General features: G+C 45.3%; 1 protein-coding gene across 22 annotated transcripts in view; it reads right to left on the bottom strand.

Moving 5' to 3' along the window:
* The window catches only part of rasal2 (RAS protein activator like 2), an 83499-nt gene that overhangs the window by 3696 nt on the left and 62094 nt on the right, over positions 1-17709 (bottom strand). For 7 of the 22 annotated variants that reach the window (XM_021589521.3, XM_021589522.3, XM_021589523.3 and 4 more), the window contains 12 exons: positions 17083-17189; positions 12782-12894; positions 7863-8016; positions 7543-7641; positions 6744-7298; positions 6343-6487; positions 5985-6129; positions 5271-5507; positions 4872-5073; positions 2610-2809; positions 806-1814; positions 483-626 (listed from right to left, as the gene is read on the bottom strand). In XM_021589521.3, coding sequence (XP_021445196.1) covers positions 483-626; positions 806-1814; positions 2610-2809; positions 4872-5073; positions 5271-5507; positions 5985-6129; positions 6343-6487; positions 6744-7298; positions 7543-7641; positions 7863-8016; positions 12782-12894; positions 17083-17189 — 3110 coding nt within the window. The remainder of the gene's footprint in view (positions 1-482; positions 627-805; positions 1815-2609; positions 2810-4871; positions 5074-5270; positions 5508-5984; positions 6130-6342; positions 6488-6743; positions 7299-7542; positions 7642-7862; positions 8017-12781; positions 12895-17082; positions 17190-17709) is intronic. The other 15 variants (XM_090226112.1, XM_021589516.3, XM_090226117.1 and 12 more) reach the window with 5 other exon arrangements.

Below are 17709 nucleotides of genomic sequence, written 5' to 3'. Positions count from 1 at the left end.
GTTATTTTTATTGTGTTACTTTTTATTATTACTTTTTATTTTTGTCTACTAAGTAAATATTTTCTTCTTCTTGAACTTCACTGTTGGTTAAGGGCTTGTAAGTAAGCATTTCACGGTAAAGTCTACACTTGTTGTATTCGGCGCATGTGACAAAGTTTGATTTGATTTAATTAGCAGGCTCATGTGTTGGACTTGGTAATGAAGAAGACAGCCAGCACTAGCAAATATAACTTCAAAACGTGAAACCAAGCCATGAGGTCGAAGGAATTGTCCGTAGAGCTCTGAGACAGGATTGTGTCGAGGCACAAATCTTGGGAAGGGTACCATAACATTTCTGCAGCATTGAAGGTCCCCAAGAAGACAGCCAGCACTAGCAAATATAACTTGGAAACGTGGACATGTTTTGGCCATCAAACCTTCATCAAACCTTCATCAAACCTTCATCAAACCTTCATTGGCTGTGACTCTGGCTGACTCTTTACCTTCTCTGCGTTCCTGCTGTCCTGGCTGCTCTGATCTGCTGGGGCCGCCTGCTCCTTCTCGTCCTCGTACTGGCCGTTATTCAGCACCCACGCTGCTGTCCTCTCTACAGGTGACATGGTGATTGGCTCTACTGGCGACGCCACCTGCACCACCACCATCACCACAGATACCGAGATGTCAATCAAATCTACTCTGAGTGGCCAACACGACTGGCCACACCTTATTTCGGGAGCATTTATCATTGATAATAACAACATAATATATAGGGGTGTCGGAGCTGAGCTTGTGTATCTAAGTGTAGTTCTGTATGCCAGACGAGTACCTGGTGTGGTGTCTGCTGCTTGGCCACGCTCCTGACGGGGGGCACAGGGCTCTCCATGGAGCAGGTGGACTGCTGGTGTGAGTGGCCTCCAGTGCCTGCACCTGGCTGGGCCTGGATGGGGATAGGCATGGGCTCCGTGTTGATGGAACTGCTGCTGCGCAGAGATGCGCTGTGGGGCAGGGAGTGGGGCGTCCGGGCCCCACCACTCCCCCCGCTGCGGCTCTGCTGCTCCACCCTCACGATGTGGGCCGTGCCCGTGCTGTTCTGCCTGGGCACTGCCACCGCGTGGGCCCCTCCCTGGTGGTCCGGCAGGGTGTGGCGGCGCGGCGTGGAGCAGTCCTCGCTCTGCGTGCTCCTCTGGCTGAACTCCTCAAGGCTGCTATTGGACGGGACCCTGCCCCCCTTGTTCCCACCTCCGAACTCAACCTCTGAGTTGCTGTGGCTGCGGGAGCTATCGGTGCTCAGGTTCTCTGAGCTGGAGCCCGGCTGAAGGGAGTGCACTGAGTGGGAGTGGCCCGAGTGTGTTGTGGACTGTACTGCTGTGTGTTGTTGTTGTTGTGTCAGGTTGCTAAGGTGATAGACAGGGTTCTGGAAAGAGAGGGGCTGGAGGCTCTTCTGCTGGCTGAGGGATGGGTGTAGGGGCCGACGCACCTGCGGCGCACTCTGGGGGAGGTTGTCCCGTAACGAGGGCTTCTGGTGTAGGGCTTGGTGTGACTGTGGGGTGGTAGCCTGGTGGGGGTGCCCGATAGAGACCTGGGAGCCCACCCTGCTCAGCCTGGGTGGAGCTTCGTGGAGAGGGAGAGGTCCCTGGCCACTCTGGACCATGTGAGAGTCCTGGAGGTCCACCAGGGAGATGCTGCGTCCATTGGGCAGAAGGTTCTCTCTCTCCTCCTTGTCCGAGAAGCTCATGCTGTGGGCGGACGACTGCTGGCCCAGGAGAGGGTTCTTCCCCCGGTGAAGGCCGTCCATAACATGCTCCTGGACTGGGGACTTGATGCTGCGAACCTCACTGCAAAACACACAACACATTAACAGATAGTTCTGAAACCAAAACTAGTACCAGTCCAAAATGGCATCCTATTCCCTATGTCGTTAACTACATTGAACAGGGCCATAGGGGTCTGGTCAAAATTAGTGCACTATATATGCCTAGGGCAGGGGTAGGCAACCCTGGTTGTGGAGTGCCGCAGGCACTTCATGTTTTTGATTTAACCTACCTGAAAGACTAGGTGTGTTGAATTTAGGCAATCAATGAACTGATCAATAAACTAAGTAGCCCAGTTTGGTGCCTAGTTGGGACAAAACTCTGCACTACTTGTGGTTCTCCAGGAACAGGGTTGTCTATTCCCTATGCCAGGGCTAGAGTGCCATTAGGGACACAGGTGAAATGCAGCTAACCGTCTTTTCCTTTCAAGTTTAACTCAATGTTCCTTTAGCACCAATATTTACTCCACTTTAAAGCTGGAAAAACGTCCATCTCAGATTCCCTCATTACCTCTTCAGCTGCTAAAAATGGAAAGTCTCTAGCTGCAGCTTTATTTAGAAAGATCCTAGCAGTGAGTCATCTCCCAAATCAATGCACCATAAAAACAACCTATCCATATAAACTGCATGAGCATATACCAACATCTCTCAACCTTATGTATGAAAGCTGAATCTCCAGATTAACTGGCACAAAATCACCAGACGAAACAGCCTTTGAAAAGAACTACAGCCAGAACTACACCACAGAATTAGACCATGCATGGCTGACTGGTGATTGGCAATATAGTAGCAGCGGTTGTGACCAATGTTGGAGTCCTACCTGTCGGCCGGATCTTCGAATATCCTCTGCAGGCCTGAAGAGACGCTGCCGCTGATATTGTGTGAGGAGCTGTTGTCCTGGAAGCGTCGGAGCTGTTGCTGGATGGGTGTGGGGCTGGACAGAGAGCGGGCTATGTCCCCCAGGATGCGAGGCAGTGGGCCCAGTTTGGCTACGGTCGCCTGCAGGAAGGAATTTTCACCCTGGGTTGCACGTTACCATGACGAAGGCAGCAGCACCAGGCCACGTCACCCAGTATTGTGGAATGAGGATGGCAGAAGGTTTGGAGGACAGAGGATTGGCAGGTTGGTTTGTTGGTTGGTTGGCAATGAGAAGCACCATAATGCATTGGTGTTGTTGGGACAGTGTAACCATGGAGACACAGTGTGTGTCAGGCAGAGTAGAAGGGTGGAGTGGAAAAGGAGGGAGGGGTGGGGACAGTAGAGGTAGAAAAAAATTGAGGAGAAAACATAAGGAAATGAATAAATTTGGGGTACAAAAATAAAAAAACAACACATGCCACTAAATAACAGCCATTCCAAACACAAAAACATGCATCAAGGGCAAACTAATGCAGAAGGTTGTGAGGTAAGAATAAGATGTAGGGAGTATTGAAATGAATACTGTAAAAAACTAGGGTTCACAGAAGAATAAACAAACAGTTCCTTCAGAAAGTATTCACACCACTTTACTTTTTCTAAGTCAAAACTGTAACTAGGCCACTCAGGAACATTCCATGTTGACTTGGTACGCAACTCCAGTGTATATTTGGCCTTGTGTTTTAGGTAATTGTCCTGCTGAAAGGTGAATTTGTCTCCCAGTGTCTGTTGGAAAGCAGACTGAACCAAGTTTGTTTCTTTTTTATCTTAAAAAAAACTCCCTTGTTCTTGCCGATGACAAGCATACCCATAACATGATGCAGCCAACACCATATTTGAAAATATGAAGAGAGGTCCTCAGTGATGTGTTGGATATGCCCCAAACATAACACTTTGTATTCAGGACATTAAGTTAATTTCTTATTCGTATTTCGTATTTTTTTGGTCATTTTTGTTAGTATTGTGGAGTAACTACAATGTTGTTGATCCATCCTTAGTTATCTCCTATAATAGCTATTAAACGCTAACTGTTTTAAATCCCTGAATTATTTCATTCCTCTCCATCAACTAAGAAGGGTGCCAGTATTTTTCTTTGTGACTGGGTGTATTGATACACCATCCAAAGTGTAATGAATAATTTCACCATGCTCAAAGGAATATTCAATGACTGCTTTAAAAAAAAACATCTGCCAATAGGTTCCCTTCTTTGCGAACCACTGGAAAACCTCCCTGGTCTTTGTGGTTGAATTTGAAATGACCTGCTCGACTGAGGGACCTTACAGATAATTTGTATGTGTGGGGTGCAGAGATGGGATAGTCATTTAAAAATCATGTCAAACACTATTATTGCACACAGAGTGAGTCCATGCAACTTGTGAAGCATTTTTTTAAAAATCCTGAACTTTGTTAGGCTTGCCATAACAAAGTGGTTGAATACTTATTGACTCAAGACATTTACACTTTTCTAAAAACACAATTTCACTTTGACATTATGGGCTATTGTGTGTAGATCAGTGACACAAAATCTCAACTTAATCCATTTTAAATTCAGGCTGTAATAAAATGTGGAAAAAGTCAAGGGGTGTGAATACTTTCTGAAGACACTGTAAACATGTAAGATAATCAAACATGCATTTATAAATGAACAAACTCAGGGTACAGTGTAGGAGCCTTGCAGGATTAGGGTTAGGGTGAGTGGTTGCCAGGTGCAGAGAATGAGTGGGTGACGTTACCCTGCTTTAAAACTTCTAGAATCAACATTTACATTTTTAGGGAATGTCATAGTGAAAAGCATTAGGGGTAAAACCATCCTGGACTGTATAATTCATTTTCCTCTCCTCATAAAGTCACTAACCCTTTAGCCACGAGAGGCTTAATATGCAAGTCAAATCAATGTGGTGTAAGCTGATTAGGCAGACTTTTGTCCAAACACCACTTGATATCATTAGATCACAGCTAAGTCATATGATTAAGACCCATTTACCCACAAAACCATTACATTCAGCACTTTTCAGAATCAGAAATGTGTTATTTTAGATTAATAGCCACTATAAAACTACCCTACAAGCCTGCAAATACTGTAGTGGAACAGAGAAGGAAAGAGTAGGTGTGTCCAAACCTTTGACTGGTACTGTATCACTGCTATCCACTCCAAGGGCTTACTTACCTTGTCCAACTGGGACACGACGTCCCACAGAAGTGAGTGGAGGACCGACAGCTCCCGTCCAAGGTCGATGTAACCTTCAAATCCCGGTGTGTTGGAGATGGTCTCTGGGTTGGAGATCTCTGTGAGGAAACGCATCATACCTGCCCACTCATGCTCCAGGAAGTCATTCATAAATGCCATGTACTCCTCTTTGTTGCCAAACCTTGGGACACAGACAACCAACATTTGTTTAACGTGCTTTCTACTTAACTAGGATTGGCATCTTGTGAACTTGTAAAAGTGATTAAATTAGTTCAGAGGAATTTAGTCCCGGGTGCGCACACAACCAACAATTAGGGTGTCATTTAAGACAGCCGTGATATGTATTCTGCCATGCTACCAGTAAACAGGTAAACCTACTTGGCGAAGTTAGCCAGGTTCTGAATGACCTTGGCGATGAGGGTGAGGGTACGGGAGGTGCGGTCATCGGGGTACTCCTGCATGAGGTTAAAGAGCGAAGGTGACATGATGGCGGGACAGAGGAAGCGGAGGAACAAGGAGGCGCTGATGAGGCGCTTGCTGATGTCCTGGTTCCCTCGGGACAGACACTGCTGCTTCCATGCTGCAAACACCTCCTTCAACTCCCGCGGGAACACACTGGGGAGGCAGAGGAGAGAGTCAGGCTCCTTCTCAATTAATCCTCTCCCCTCACCTCCTTGTCAAAACGCATTGGAGAAGAATGTCCGAGGGGACCCTCTCCTCAAATATGGTTGAGAAGGACGCAAGGAGATCGAATGAGAGGAATTCCAATAAGACGAATTGAGATCACAAACAGCCTCAGTCATCACAAACAGACACATACCCCACCAAAAATAACCACCAGGTGGCAGCATGCACTTTACATCCTCACCATATTGAAGCCAAGCCAGATGTTCCACCCAACTATATGACAATCTTTAAGAACAACAAGACTAAGCAATTACCCAAAATTTGGAGCCATCAATGTTTGCAGATTTTCTTCTTTAGTCACATTTACAAGGAGCTGGAACTTTTGACTTTCCCTAAGTGGAGGCAAACCAAGGCCCTTTGGCTATATGTGACTTTAAGGCCAGATTGCTGAGAGGCTGATCTCACCAGTAGGAGTTGATGATCTTGCAGAAGGCCAGCTCGCAGCACATCTTCAGGTTGCTCTGGTGCTCAGGGAGCTCACTGGCGGAACACTTCCCCGGGTCCACCTCACAGATCTCATCTGACTCGTACAGTGCTTTGATAAACTCTCCTACAGTACCCAGGAGAAAACACAGACTGGGTTGAAGAACAGTAATACGCCATGGACAAAGAACATGGAACAGTTTGAAAACCGGTCTACCGCAGTCGTAGCACTCTTTGCTACCAAATGTGACGCTGTCTTCAGAACTGCAAGTTGTAATGTTTACATTTGGGAGGTCTCCACTTTCTACGGTCTCTTCTATAATTAACCCTCCCCTCTCACCTAGTGCGTCGTGCAGGTACTTCTGTCCCACCAGTTTGAGGAACTCCTCTATGGCCTTGGTGGCCAGCGTGTTCTCTCTGAATATCAGGACATCGTGGTCTGCACACCGGTCCACCTCTGACATCACCAGGTCTGTCAGAAAGTCCTGGGGAGGAGAAGGAGGATGATGAGGAGGATAGCAAACTTTGACTGAGATTGCAATGTCTGCAGAGAAGTAAAAACTGCAGTACGGTACTTAATGTCCCAGAGGTGCTAATATTAATGTAGGCAAATAGATGGATACAACTGAATGGGATACTCTGATGAAGATATAGCCAGTATAGGGAGGGAGGCACAGTGGGAGACGATGGAGAAGTAGTCTGTTCAGAGCAGAGATGAAGTTTCTAAAGTATAGGAATTACCTTGGCCCGTCCGGTGCTCTGTAAGATATGAACAAGGGTACAGGCCATCTCCTCCTTGTTCTTCACACTGATCACCGGCTCCAGAACAGAACACAGCATGGTGTAGTTGTTAGTGATGAACTCTGCAAACTCCTTATACTGCTCCATTGGCAGGATAGAGATGGTCTGGAAGCGGGACTTGATCCGGATCGACGGCCCTCCTCCTTTACCCTTGCTGGTGGTGGGGGTGCTGACAGGGTACCACTTCTCCACAAATTGCCTCCCCGTCACCCCCCCGATGGGGATGTTGACCAGGCCCACGTAGTTGTTCTTGTCTTTCTTCTTCTTCTTGTCCACGTCCTTGTAGATGTGCACTGTGATGCTACGGACAGACGGCAGGCTGTAGAACTCAAAGTGTTCCCCCCAGAACAGGCAGTCAGCCCGGGTCTTGCTGGTGGTGCGGGCATATAGAATGTCATCCAGGCACAGTTCACAGAAATACTTCTTCTTTGGAGGCAGGTCCTTGGCCTCGATGATCCATAGCCGGAGGACGTTCTCTGCTCGTCGGCAGTTGTCCTGGGAAGACATCGAATGAGTATTGAATCCCAATGAGGGAGGGGGAACATTGATCCTTAATAACACAGTACAACTAAACTGACATTGGTAAGAAAATGAAACTAAAAAACAAAGTGAAAAAGAGGAGGTCACTCTAGCATTAAGAAAATGTAGACCCTATACAGTGCACTACTTTTGACCTGGTCAAAAGTAGTGTACTATATAGGGAAAAGGGTGTCATTTGGGGCACAGTCTGTGGTCTCACCTTGTTTGGCTGGACCGTCCTCCTCAGGTTCTCCATCCATTTGTCTCTCTCTGAGGCCGAGGAGCAGCTGAAACACTTACTGCCCCCTGAGTAGGTCACCTGAAGAGGACAGAGACATAAGCATGATGAGCATAACTAAAGGCTTTTTAATGCACTACATCACCTAGGAGTCTATGACTCTGTCCCAATCCACATGGATGCTGCCCTTTGAGGCAGGTTGGCAACAGGAAGCTTCTTTGTATTGAAGCGCAGTGAGCAGTCATTAACAAGTAATATTATATTTACAATCGTTTTAGCAAAGTAGATAAACAAGATGTTACCTCGAAGCAGAACTCCTGTCCCAGAATGCTACTGTGGAGAGGCTTGACGTAAACATCTTCCTCCATTCCCAGGTCCAGGGCTTCTACTGCACTTCCCGGACTTAGCAGGGACTCGTCAGAACACGACTCCTTTAACTTAGGCAGCCCTCGGGATCTGGAAGACAAAAACATGGCATTTGGTTACAGTTTACAACATGACTTCTTCATTCAGAGCATTCACAGCATGGCAGACAATCCTGCTCTGAGGCGCTAAATCCCTAAATGTGTCAAAAGACGTTGGACTCCTCCGTTGACAAGTTGTACTTACCACGGCACAGATAAGAAATGGCCACTCGGAAGCTCTTAAACCAACACGCTGCAGGTTGGAGGACCCTAAGAAAATGTATATCGCCTGTGATCCCAAAACACAACCAGCTGTCGTCTTTCTGTAAGACTGTAATTCAAGCTTTATCCACACTATTCCAGCAATAGCTCACTAGAACATTCCAGGAAGCAGTAATACTACGAAAAACTATTGAACAGCCAGTTGAAGGAATATCCCCAGAGCATCTTTCTATCGGGATCTCATTCCACACAATGCCTTTCCCTCTTCCCTTTGCAACTACCTTTCCTTTGATTCACAGGTGGTAAACGAGGACCTGGGCTGGCCCATCTGTCGGCCCCTTGAGCCTGTTTCCATAGGAAAGCCCCTACAAGGAGACTTGACTCTCAAGTGCAGCAGCATGGGATGACGGAGGGAGGTGCTGCTGTGCTCACAAACACATCAGGAAAAAGTACCTTTCCATCAGAGCACAATTCTACAGGTAGGGAGGAGAATGGAAGTGGTGTCGTTTAGCTTTCCAACTGGAAAATCATTCATCTTCAAAGTGCAACAACTACGAAATGCAACACCGCATGATAACTGAAAAATACATTATAACTAGGTCCGGGAAGATACCAGTATTGCAATACGCATTAGTGTTGTGGCAAGGAAACAAAACAGACTTCACTTCTTTAGGAAAACAGCCATAATGTTGGAAACAAACGTCATTATGTTGTCACATTTATTTCGTCTCCAAGCTATAGCAAACAATATTTTACATACAGCAGGTTTTTAAAGGATCAAAGACTTGTCTGCTTCGTGTTTTCATTTTTGCAATGTAAAAAAAATAGAGCGACACTGGTATCATCACAGCCCTAATTCGAACACAAAAATAGACCCTTACATAACAGCCAAATGGTAGGAAAGGGAAATGTTGGTCAAAGGATAATCACTGACTGAATGTCTAGCAAAGTAATGCATGCTTATTGAAAATGCACAACACAAAATGTATAATATAACAGCCACATAGCAATATAATAACAGTAGGCTTACATAATTGACATGTCAGATGACTTCTAAGAATCGGGGATCAAGAAATCTTATTCACTTTAGTGACAAGGACCATTTTATTCACTGTCATCCCTAGGGGATGGATACATGTACAAGCATTATCACTTGGATAGATAGATCATCGCAATTAGATTCTGATCTGTTGTCACTTTCAGTTGTTGGTAATCATTCATTTTTTAGAAGACAACAAAAGTAGGCAGTAGAAGTGGTTAATACTAGATATTAATTGAAAGCAGTTGAAGTGGTTTATTCTGAATTACAGTGCACCCTTGAGTGTGAGTGAGAGATTCCAGACAATCAATATTGTGTTTACGAGCTATCGAAGACAGAGACATTTCAGGAGGAAGTAGTCTGGAGGCATTATTGTAATAAAAAAAATAAGATTTTGTCTGGTAAACTTACTCATTCTTTTAGGGCCACTTAGGTAGACAAATCTAACAGTTAAAAGAATAGACATTCAAAGTCCTTCTGAGAGGCCCTTTAAACATGGTGTGTGTGATTATGCCTATAGAATGGTCATTTGTCACAATGAGTTTGTATTTTCAGGCATATGGAGAATTAAGTTGATATCCTGATACCATGTTGCTATTGGCCACAATAGCCTCGCAAAGAGTCATTATTAATTATCTGGCCCATGTCTGGGTTAAAGCATCATAGCCTACATACAACTATAAAACAACATCCTACCTACCTCACCAGCCAAGCATCATCACAATACCACTCCTCATTACTTATCAACTCATCTCCTTAGAGGACAGTACTTGCATGAAGATGACCAAAAATCTACTATGGTTGCATTCCCAATGGCACCCTATTATTCCCTTTCCCATAGGTTTCTGGTCAAAAGTAGTGCACTATGTAGGGAATAGGGTCCCATTTGGAACACTACGTCTCAGCTGTGCAACATCAGTATTTTTCCAAAGCATGATTGCTTTAGATCCCCATATATAAAGGGATAACATTTTCTGATGCCTACCACTGGAACAAGTAATATGAGTGCCAACAGAGGAGAGAGCAAGCCGACTCCTCTGTCCTTTTCTTTCAGTCTGTAGCCGCCTCACTGTTCACTAGCACACATCCATCAATTGTGCGTGCCTGTGTCTTCAGTCTGCTGCAGAGTGCATATGTGCCCACGTAATCTTTTGGCATCCGCCTTCAACATGCAACATGCCTCTGCCTCGCCAACTGAATTATGTAAACCCAGATTAAGGGTTTGGGCGGAAACAGATCTGCCCTCTCAATCCAGCAAGGATTCCACAGATGTATACAACAATGAAACTGACGTGATTCATTACCTGGGTATTTATTTACATCTGTACCTGTGAGTCATAGTTTTCCATTAAGTCGTAAACACATTGTGGGCGTACAGGTCATTTGTTACGCTTTGAGCCGTCTCATAACACTGTTTCGAGAAAGACGCATTATGTTGAGAACAATCTGTGTTTTATCAGCACAGAAGTGGAAAGCCTACACACTGAAATTCATCACAGAGCACTTGTGGTGGAAAAAGTCTAAAGACATGCATGTTCTCTCAGGGAGTCTAATCTTTTTAAAATGAGCTGCTGTCGTCATCCTCAAAGTCTTTTGAAAACTAATCAGGTTGCCTTTCTGAACGCCAGCCCTCACTATGTCCACTGCATTAGGATGGAAATCTGATACGTCCGCTGGGAGGAAGGAGAGGAACGGACTTAGCTCTGACCACACCACCACTCCGCAGCTCCTTGAATTAACAAAACGCTATCTGATATTGAACTAGTAGTACTTTCAAGCAGAATCACATACAATTCAACCTGGCATGATATTGCAAGCCGTAACTGCAGTTCATTTCTTAAATTAAGCCGGTTCAGATGGGACTAAAACGGTCTATAATTGTATGAAATAACAGATCACATTTTACAGCGGAGGAGACATGTCCCATCTACATCAAATAAAAACAAAAGATATGATTGTTACCAATCAGATCATTATAAATGTAGCAAACAATGCACTGGTCATTCGGCCCAGCATTCTCTAACCAGGAGGAGACATGCTGCCAACAGAACTAGAATGACTTCTATTTCCATCATGCTGCCCTACCTGAAGCGCAGTGACTTTGGCAGGTGGGCATTCCTGGCCCTCCTGAGGAGTGACGAGGTGGCGCTGGTTGCCATGGCGGCCATGCTGATGCTGTAGTATGGTCCTTACTGGGAGTCACTGACATTAGTTAACGATGGCAGAAAGAGGCTGCAGCTCATCCTCACACCGACCATTATCCCCCAGTCCTGCTGGCTCTAAAGCCTCTAAAGTCCACTTTCACTACTCCGCTGGCTCACAGGTCAGACAGACGTCACCCACATGGGCGTACTGCCACACACAGTGACAGATGTCATGTCATCCCAGGGAAAGCTGACAGTACTCCACGCATGTAGCCTACCAGCTACCCACTAAGCCACTAGCATAAAGATAGAGAAGTACTGTATCTATGGCCACTAGCCTGTGTTCATCACTAACTCTGTAGGCTACAATCTGCACAGTAAAGTCAGAGAGTGAGTGAGTGAGTATCTGTGTAATGGTACTGACGCTGCATATTCTGCCTGGCGCATGGAGCTGCATATGAACACGGGGTGACTCGGCCCTCGCCAGGCAGCAGAGAGACCAGCATGGGGGAGACTCCCCTCCTCAGAGCAGCGAGGAAGCCCGCCAGGCAGGGCCCCGCAGGGGGAAGGAAGAAGGCGGGGGCAGGCAGGCAGGCAGCCCCCCCCCCCCCCCCTCAAACCAATACTGTTCAGCCAACTCACTGGAGCGTTGAGAACCCCAAACATATCAACATTAGCTATCCACTATTCAGACCAACAAGGAAGGGAGGGTAGCACACTGTAAACAAAGGATTACATCTGTCTTGGTCTGGGTCTCCCATGCATGAATACAACAATGCCTAATTCTACTATTATATTGACTGTATGTGAGTGGGGAAGAAATCAGTCAGGCTTACAGTAATGCCATTATCTCCCAGGCTTATAATCCTGGAATTAAAGACAGATTTCTCAGAATAGCACTCAGGACTGATAATGGATGGGAACATAATGTAAGATGTGGGTTTCTTAAAGGGCTGTACAAACGCTGTATAAACCAGCACCTTGGTAACCAACCCCACGCAACAGACAGGGTATTACAGATGAATGTAGCAATTGCACTTTGTGATTCACACCACAATACAACACACACCACAATACAACACACACCACAGGAGAAACACTCCCTCTATCATTACTTCTGACTAGCCACCTCACCCCGCTCGCCTCTCTACATCTCCATGATCATATATATCTATTAAAATCATCATGAAAGGACATCCATGACCCACCAGCAATGAACCACATAAGGAAGACCAAGAGGATATTTTATGTGGTGAAAATGAATGACCAAATGATGATCAGAAGCAGGAGCAGTCCCTCAGGCCTAAATCCACTCCCAGAGAGGCAGAATTAAGACAACCAATGTGAATTGTCGATGCAGTTCCATGCTACTGAAAGGTGAAATATGGCAGGAGATAGAGTGAATAGCTTACCTGTCATTTTCTGGAGGTCTCAGGGAGGGCAGTCTGAAGCTGGTGTTGCGGTCCAGTTTGGTCTGACTCTTCGTCCGCTTTACGGATCCCTTCAGTCGTTTGCTGAAAAACCCCTAAGGGTACAACAGAAGAAATTACTTTCAGGAGAACTGCTACACTCAGAGACACACATGTTACTATGTCTGGCTGTGTGTCTACTGTGGGCACCAGTTGTTGCAACTAGTCTGTGTTTGCATTGGGAGAGGTGCTGTGGCAATGAGTGGCTAATGTGTCACACAGGTCGTACTATATCAGGTCAATTTCAAACAAATTGTTGTGTAATGTGTAGCCTACATATGAACAGAATGACGTTGTGTACAACACTGTTCCTGTCTTAGACTTCTATACGCTAATTTTATGAATTAGTAGCTAGTGTGAATGACCAGCTGACCACAATGACCAAGTTGAGGAGTGAATTCCATTGTCATGCTCTGGTGAAACACGGAAAACTGAACAGCGTGTGGCGGGTTGTGAAACAACCCCACTCAGACCGAATACTATGACAATGTCAGAAAGAGTAGACACATTGAAACCAATAGGGGACTTGAGTCAGAGCTGAGACAGATGACTAATACTGCGGTTAAATGTCTGTCACCCAATCACTTCCTTTAGCGTTTTCTGCTAGTTTTACAGTAACAGTTGAGATACAAAATAAAATATGATCAGGATATATACAGTACGTAATTATTATTTTATGACTTAACTAAATGGTTGAAAAAAAGACATGAAGAGATCAGCAGGATGTCAGGGGCAGTGGAAACCTGTCACTAATTTGGCCATTGTGTGACCTTGACAGCAGAAGGAATTAGTCAGTCAGATATTGTATATCTTGGAAAAGAAAATCTATTGTACTCCAACTACTGTATAATGCTTACCCTGTATGTTGATATAGGATATGGTAATGCAACACTGAGTGCATATTGTGACCTCTATGACGGTGAGAGAGTACTGCCAAGTCTGCACAGGGAAGCCATGTTACTTATTAGCAAAGCGGCTATAAACACTATGAAGTGCACTCCACTATATTAGGTGTTGAAACGCTGTGTAAAATGACTGACGATGACATACAGTACATGATTTGATGAGAAGAGAGCGAAAGAGAGCGAGAGAGAGCGAGAGAGAGCGAGACAAAAACAGAAAGAGACAGAAAGAGGCAGAGGGCGCGAGAGAGAGACAAAGAGACGGAAGGAGAAAGAAAGGGGGAGAAAGAGAAGGGGAGAAAGAAAGGGGGAGAAAGAGAAGGGGAGAAAGAGAAGGGGAGAGTGGTAACAAGGGATCGTTGTACGTCCACAGAGAGGACGAGCACAGGAAGTCTTTGTCAGCTTTTCGACATTCTCATTCACCTTGGCAGTGTGGAGGAGGTGTCTTAAACAGCTCATTTTCAGTCAGAGACAACAACAGCACAACCCTCTCCCCTCTGCTCCCCCGGGTGCCTGCATTTATAAAGCCTGTCGTGTCAGCACAACCGGACAGCAGCCTTCACTTTGACTTGGTCCACAAACAGCACGAGGTTGGAGGATGTTAGTTTCCATCAAGTAGACAGACGCTAGGCTACTTCGTATTGAGGGCTGGAAGTGCCTGTATTCATAAAGCGTCTCATCGTACGAGTGCTGATCTAGGATCTGTGTTGCCTTTCAGATCATCATGAATAAGATTACATGGACCTGATTTCATCTGTACTCTCCACTCTGAGACACAACCTGAACCTCTCTGACATTCCCATATCAGTGTGCAGGTAAAATAGCTAGTCTAGAAACTGACAAACAAAGAGGAGACAAACATGAGTCCCCTATCTGATGATGCTACCCACGAGACCCTTTGGTGAATCTGAAACTATCAACATGATAGTCATCTATCTATAACAAAATGTTCTAAACCCGTAACAAGAAGTCTTATAAACATGCCAAAAGGTACGAGTTTCAATGATGCATGCCATGGCCTAATTCTTCTGGTTATAAATATCATCAGAAGTGTGCGTCTGCGTTTCCACAGTCCTCAGAGGCATACTCCCACGTCGTCTCAGATTAGCAAGCAGAAGTTTTCTAAAGATCTACGTACCGCATCGTAACGTACCGCATCGTAACTTACCGTACCGTACCGCATCGTACCGTATCGTACCGCATCGTAACGTACCACATCGTATCGTACCGCATCGTACCGCATCGTACCGTATCGTACCGCATCGTAACGTACCGCATCGTAATGTACCGCATCGTAACGTAACGCATCGTAACGTACCGCATCGTAACGTACCGCATCGTAACGTACCGCATCGTAACGTACCGCATCGTAACGTACCGTAACGTAGCGCATCGTACCGCATCGTACCGCATCGTACCGTACCGCATCGTACCGCATCGCACCGCATCGTAACGTACCGCATCGTAACGTACCGCATCGTAACGTACCGCATCGTAACGTACCGCATCGTAACGTACCGCATCGTAACGTACCGCATCGTAACGTACCTCATCGTAATGTACCGCATCGTAACGCACTGCATCGTAACGCATCGTAACGTACCGCATCGTAACACTCTTACATATTTACTTAACAATAATATTATTGAGATGGTTATAGACTTCTAGTCTACCTCTGAAAATTAGAAGAATGCTGACGTATTCTCAGAGAATCTGTGGCAAGACTAGTCTAGATACACCTATAGAGATCATAAAAATGACTTGTCTATACAGTGGGCCAAAAAAGTATTTAGTCAGCCACCAATTGTGCAAGTTCTCCCACTTAAAAAGATGAGAGAGGCCTGTAATTTTCATCATAGGTACACTTCAACTATGACAGACAAAAATCCAGAAAATCACATTGTAAGATTTTTTATGAATTTATTTGCAAATTATGGTGGAAAATAAGTATTTGGTCAATAAGAAAAGTTTCTCACCCCGTGGGGTCAAAATGATCACAAGAACGGTGAGCAAAAATCCCAGAACCACACGGGGGGACCTAGTGAATGACCTGCAGAGAGCTGGGACCAAGGTAACAAAGCCTACCATCAGTAACACACTACGCCGCCAGGGACTCAAATCCTGCAGTGCCAGATGTGTCCCCCTGCTTAAGCCAGTACATGTCCAGGCCCGTCTGAAGTTTGAATGCTGAGTTGCATCCAAAGAACACCATACCTACTGTGAAGCATGGGGGTGGAAACATCATGCTTTGGGGCTGTTTTTCTGCAAAGGGACCAGGACGACTGATCCGTGTAAAGGAAAGAATGAATGGGGCCATGTATTGTGAGATTTTGAGTGAAAACCTCCTTCCATCAGCAAGGGCATTGAAGTTGAAATGTGGCTGGGTCTTTCAGAATGACAATGATCCCAAACACACCGCCCGGCAATGAAGGAGTGGCTTCGTAAGAAGCATTTCAAGGTCCTGGAGTGGCCTAGCCAGTCTCCAGATCTCAACCACATAGAAAATCTTTGGAGGGAGTTGAAAGTCCGTGTTGCCCAGCAACAGCCCCAAAACATCACTGCTCTAGAGGAGATCTGCATGGAGGAATGGGCCAAAATACCAGCAACAGTGTATGAAAACCTTGTGAAGACTTACAGAAAACGTTTGACCTCTGTCATTGCCAACAAAGGGTATATAACAAAGTATTGAGATACACTTTTGTTATTGACCAAATACTTATTTTCCACCATAATTTGCAAATAAATTCATTAAAAATCCTACAATGTGATTTTCTGGAATTTTTTCTCTCTCATTTTGTCTGTCATAGTTGAAGTGTACTTATGATGAAAATTACATTCCTCTCTCATCTTTTTAAGTGGGAGAACTTGCACGATTGGTGGCTGACTAAATACTTTTTTGCCCCATTGTAGTTATTTTGGTAATCCTATGGATGAACCCTCCTCCTTAGCCCAACACAATAATGACAAGAACAGCTTTACTTTGAGGAGGAGACCAGAATGACATGAATCAGAATGTAGATGTATAGTATGAGACATGGTGGTACAACAAGGTTGAAGCCACCTACAAGCCTTACAGGCTTGGCTCTGCTGTCTGTCCATGTGCTTCAAACAAGAGGAGATATCAAAGGAATATAAAGTATGGATTGAAACCACTTTAACACAAAATCATGAATGGTGTGCTAATTGCTTCAAACATAACAATTACTGTACAAAGACACTTAAAATGTCTAGTGTGTGTGTGTGTTTTTTGGAGAGGTTGGAATAAAGCAAGACAAGTTTCTGTTGGACATCGGTGTACTTTGGATAATAAACACATTTTAGAATCATAAAAACAGAACTCACCGGTACTTTGAAAGGGGATGTGTTGGGTACGTCCAGGGATATGTTCTTCTCTGAACTCCCCAGGCCTGAGATACTCCGCCTTCTGGGGGACCTCTCAGCAGACACTTCTGTGGACAACAGAGAGAGAGAGCGGGGGAGAGGGAGGGAGAGAGACATTATACATTAAAAAAAAAAGTTATATTAACAAGTACAGGTCGAAATATGAGATGGGGAGATTGATGAGATACAGGAGGGAAGGGGAGTGATGGAACCGCTACCTCCAGGGGCATGTGTTGTCCGGGGGCAGTAGCACTAAACCTAGACCAGTCCCCAGCACGAGAGACATTAGTAAAGACAGCTAGCTGCCTTGAAACCTGGACTGGTGGAGGTTGAGTTCTATGAACACAGATGCTGCAACATTTGGGAGAGGGAGCCAGAGTGATGGGTGTACACAAGGACATCTAGAGCACACAGACAGAGACAGAGGTGGGCTGTATCAAGCAATTACCTCAGGCCACCAAGAGTCTGTGTCGGGGTCCCCCAAGAGACAAGCTATGGCATTGAATGAATGCCACGAACTCATGTAAATGATTAATAGAACAACAAAAATCCATCTCAGAATGCTATTCAGAGGGGTTTGTAAATCAT

The sequence above is a fragment of the Oncorhynchus mykiss genome, chromosome 28, assembly GCF_057628025.1.
Source record: "Oncorhynchus mykiss isolate SJ-2025 chromosome 28, ASM5762802v1, whole genome shotgun sequence".
NCBI classification, from domain to species: domain Eukaryota; kingdom Metazoa; phylum Chordata; class Actinopteri; order Salmoniformes; family Salmonidae; genus Oncorhynchus; species Oncorhynchus mykiss.
Note: the sequence above shows the minus strand (reverse complement) of the source record. Positions and strands in the feature narration are given on the sequence as shown.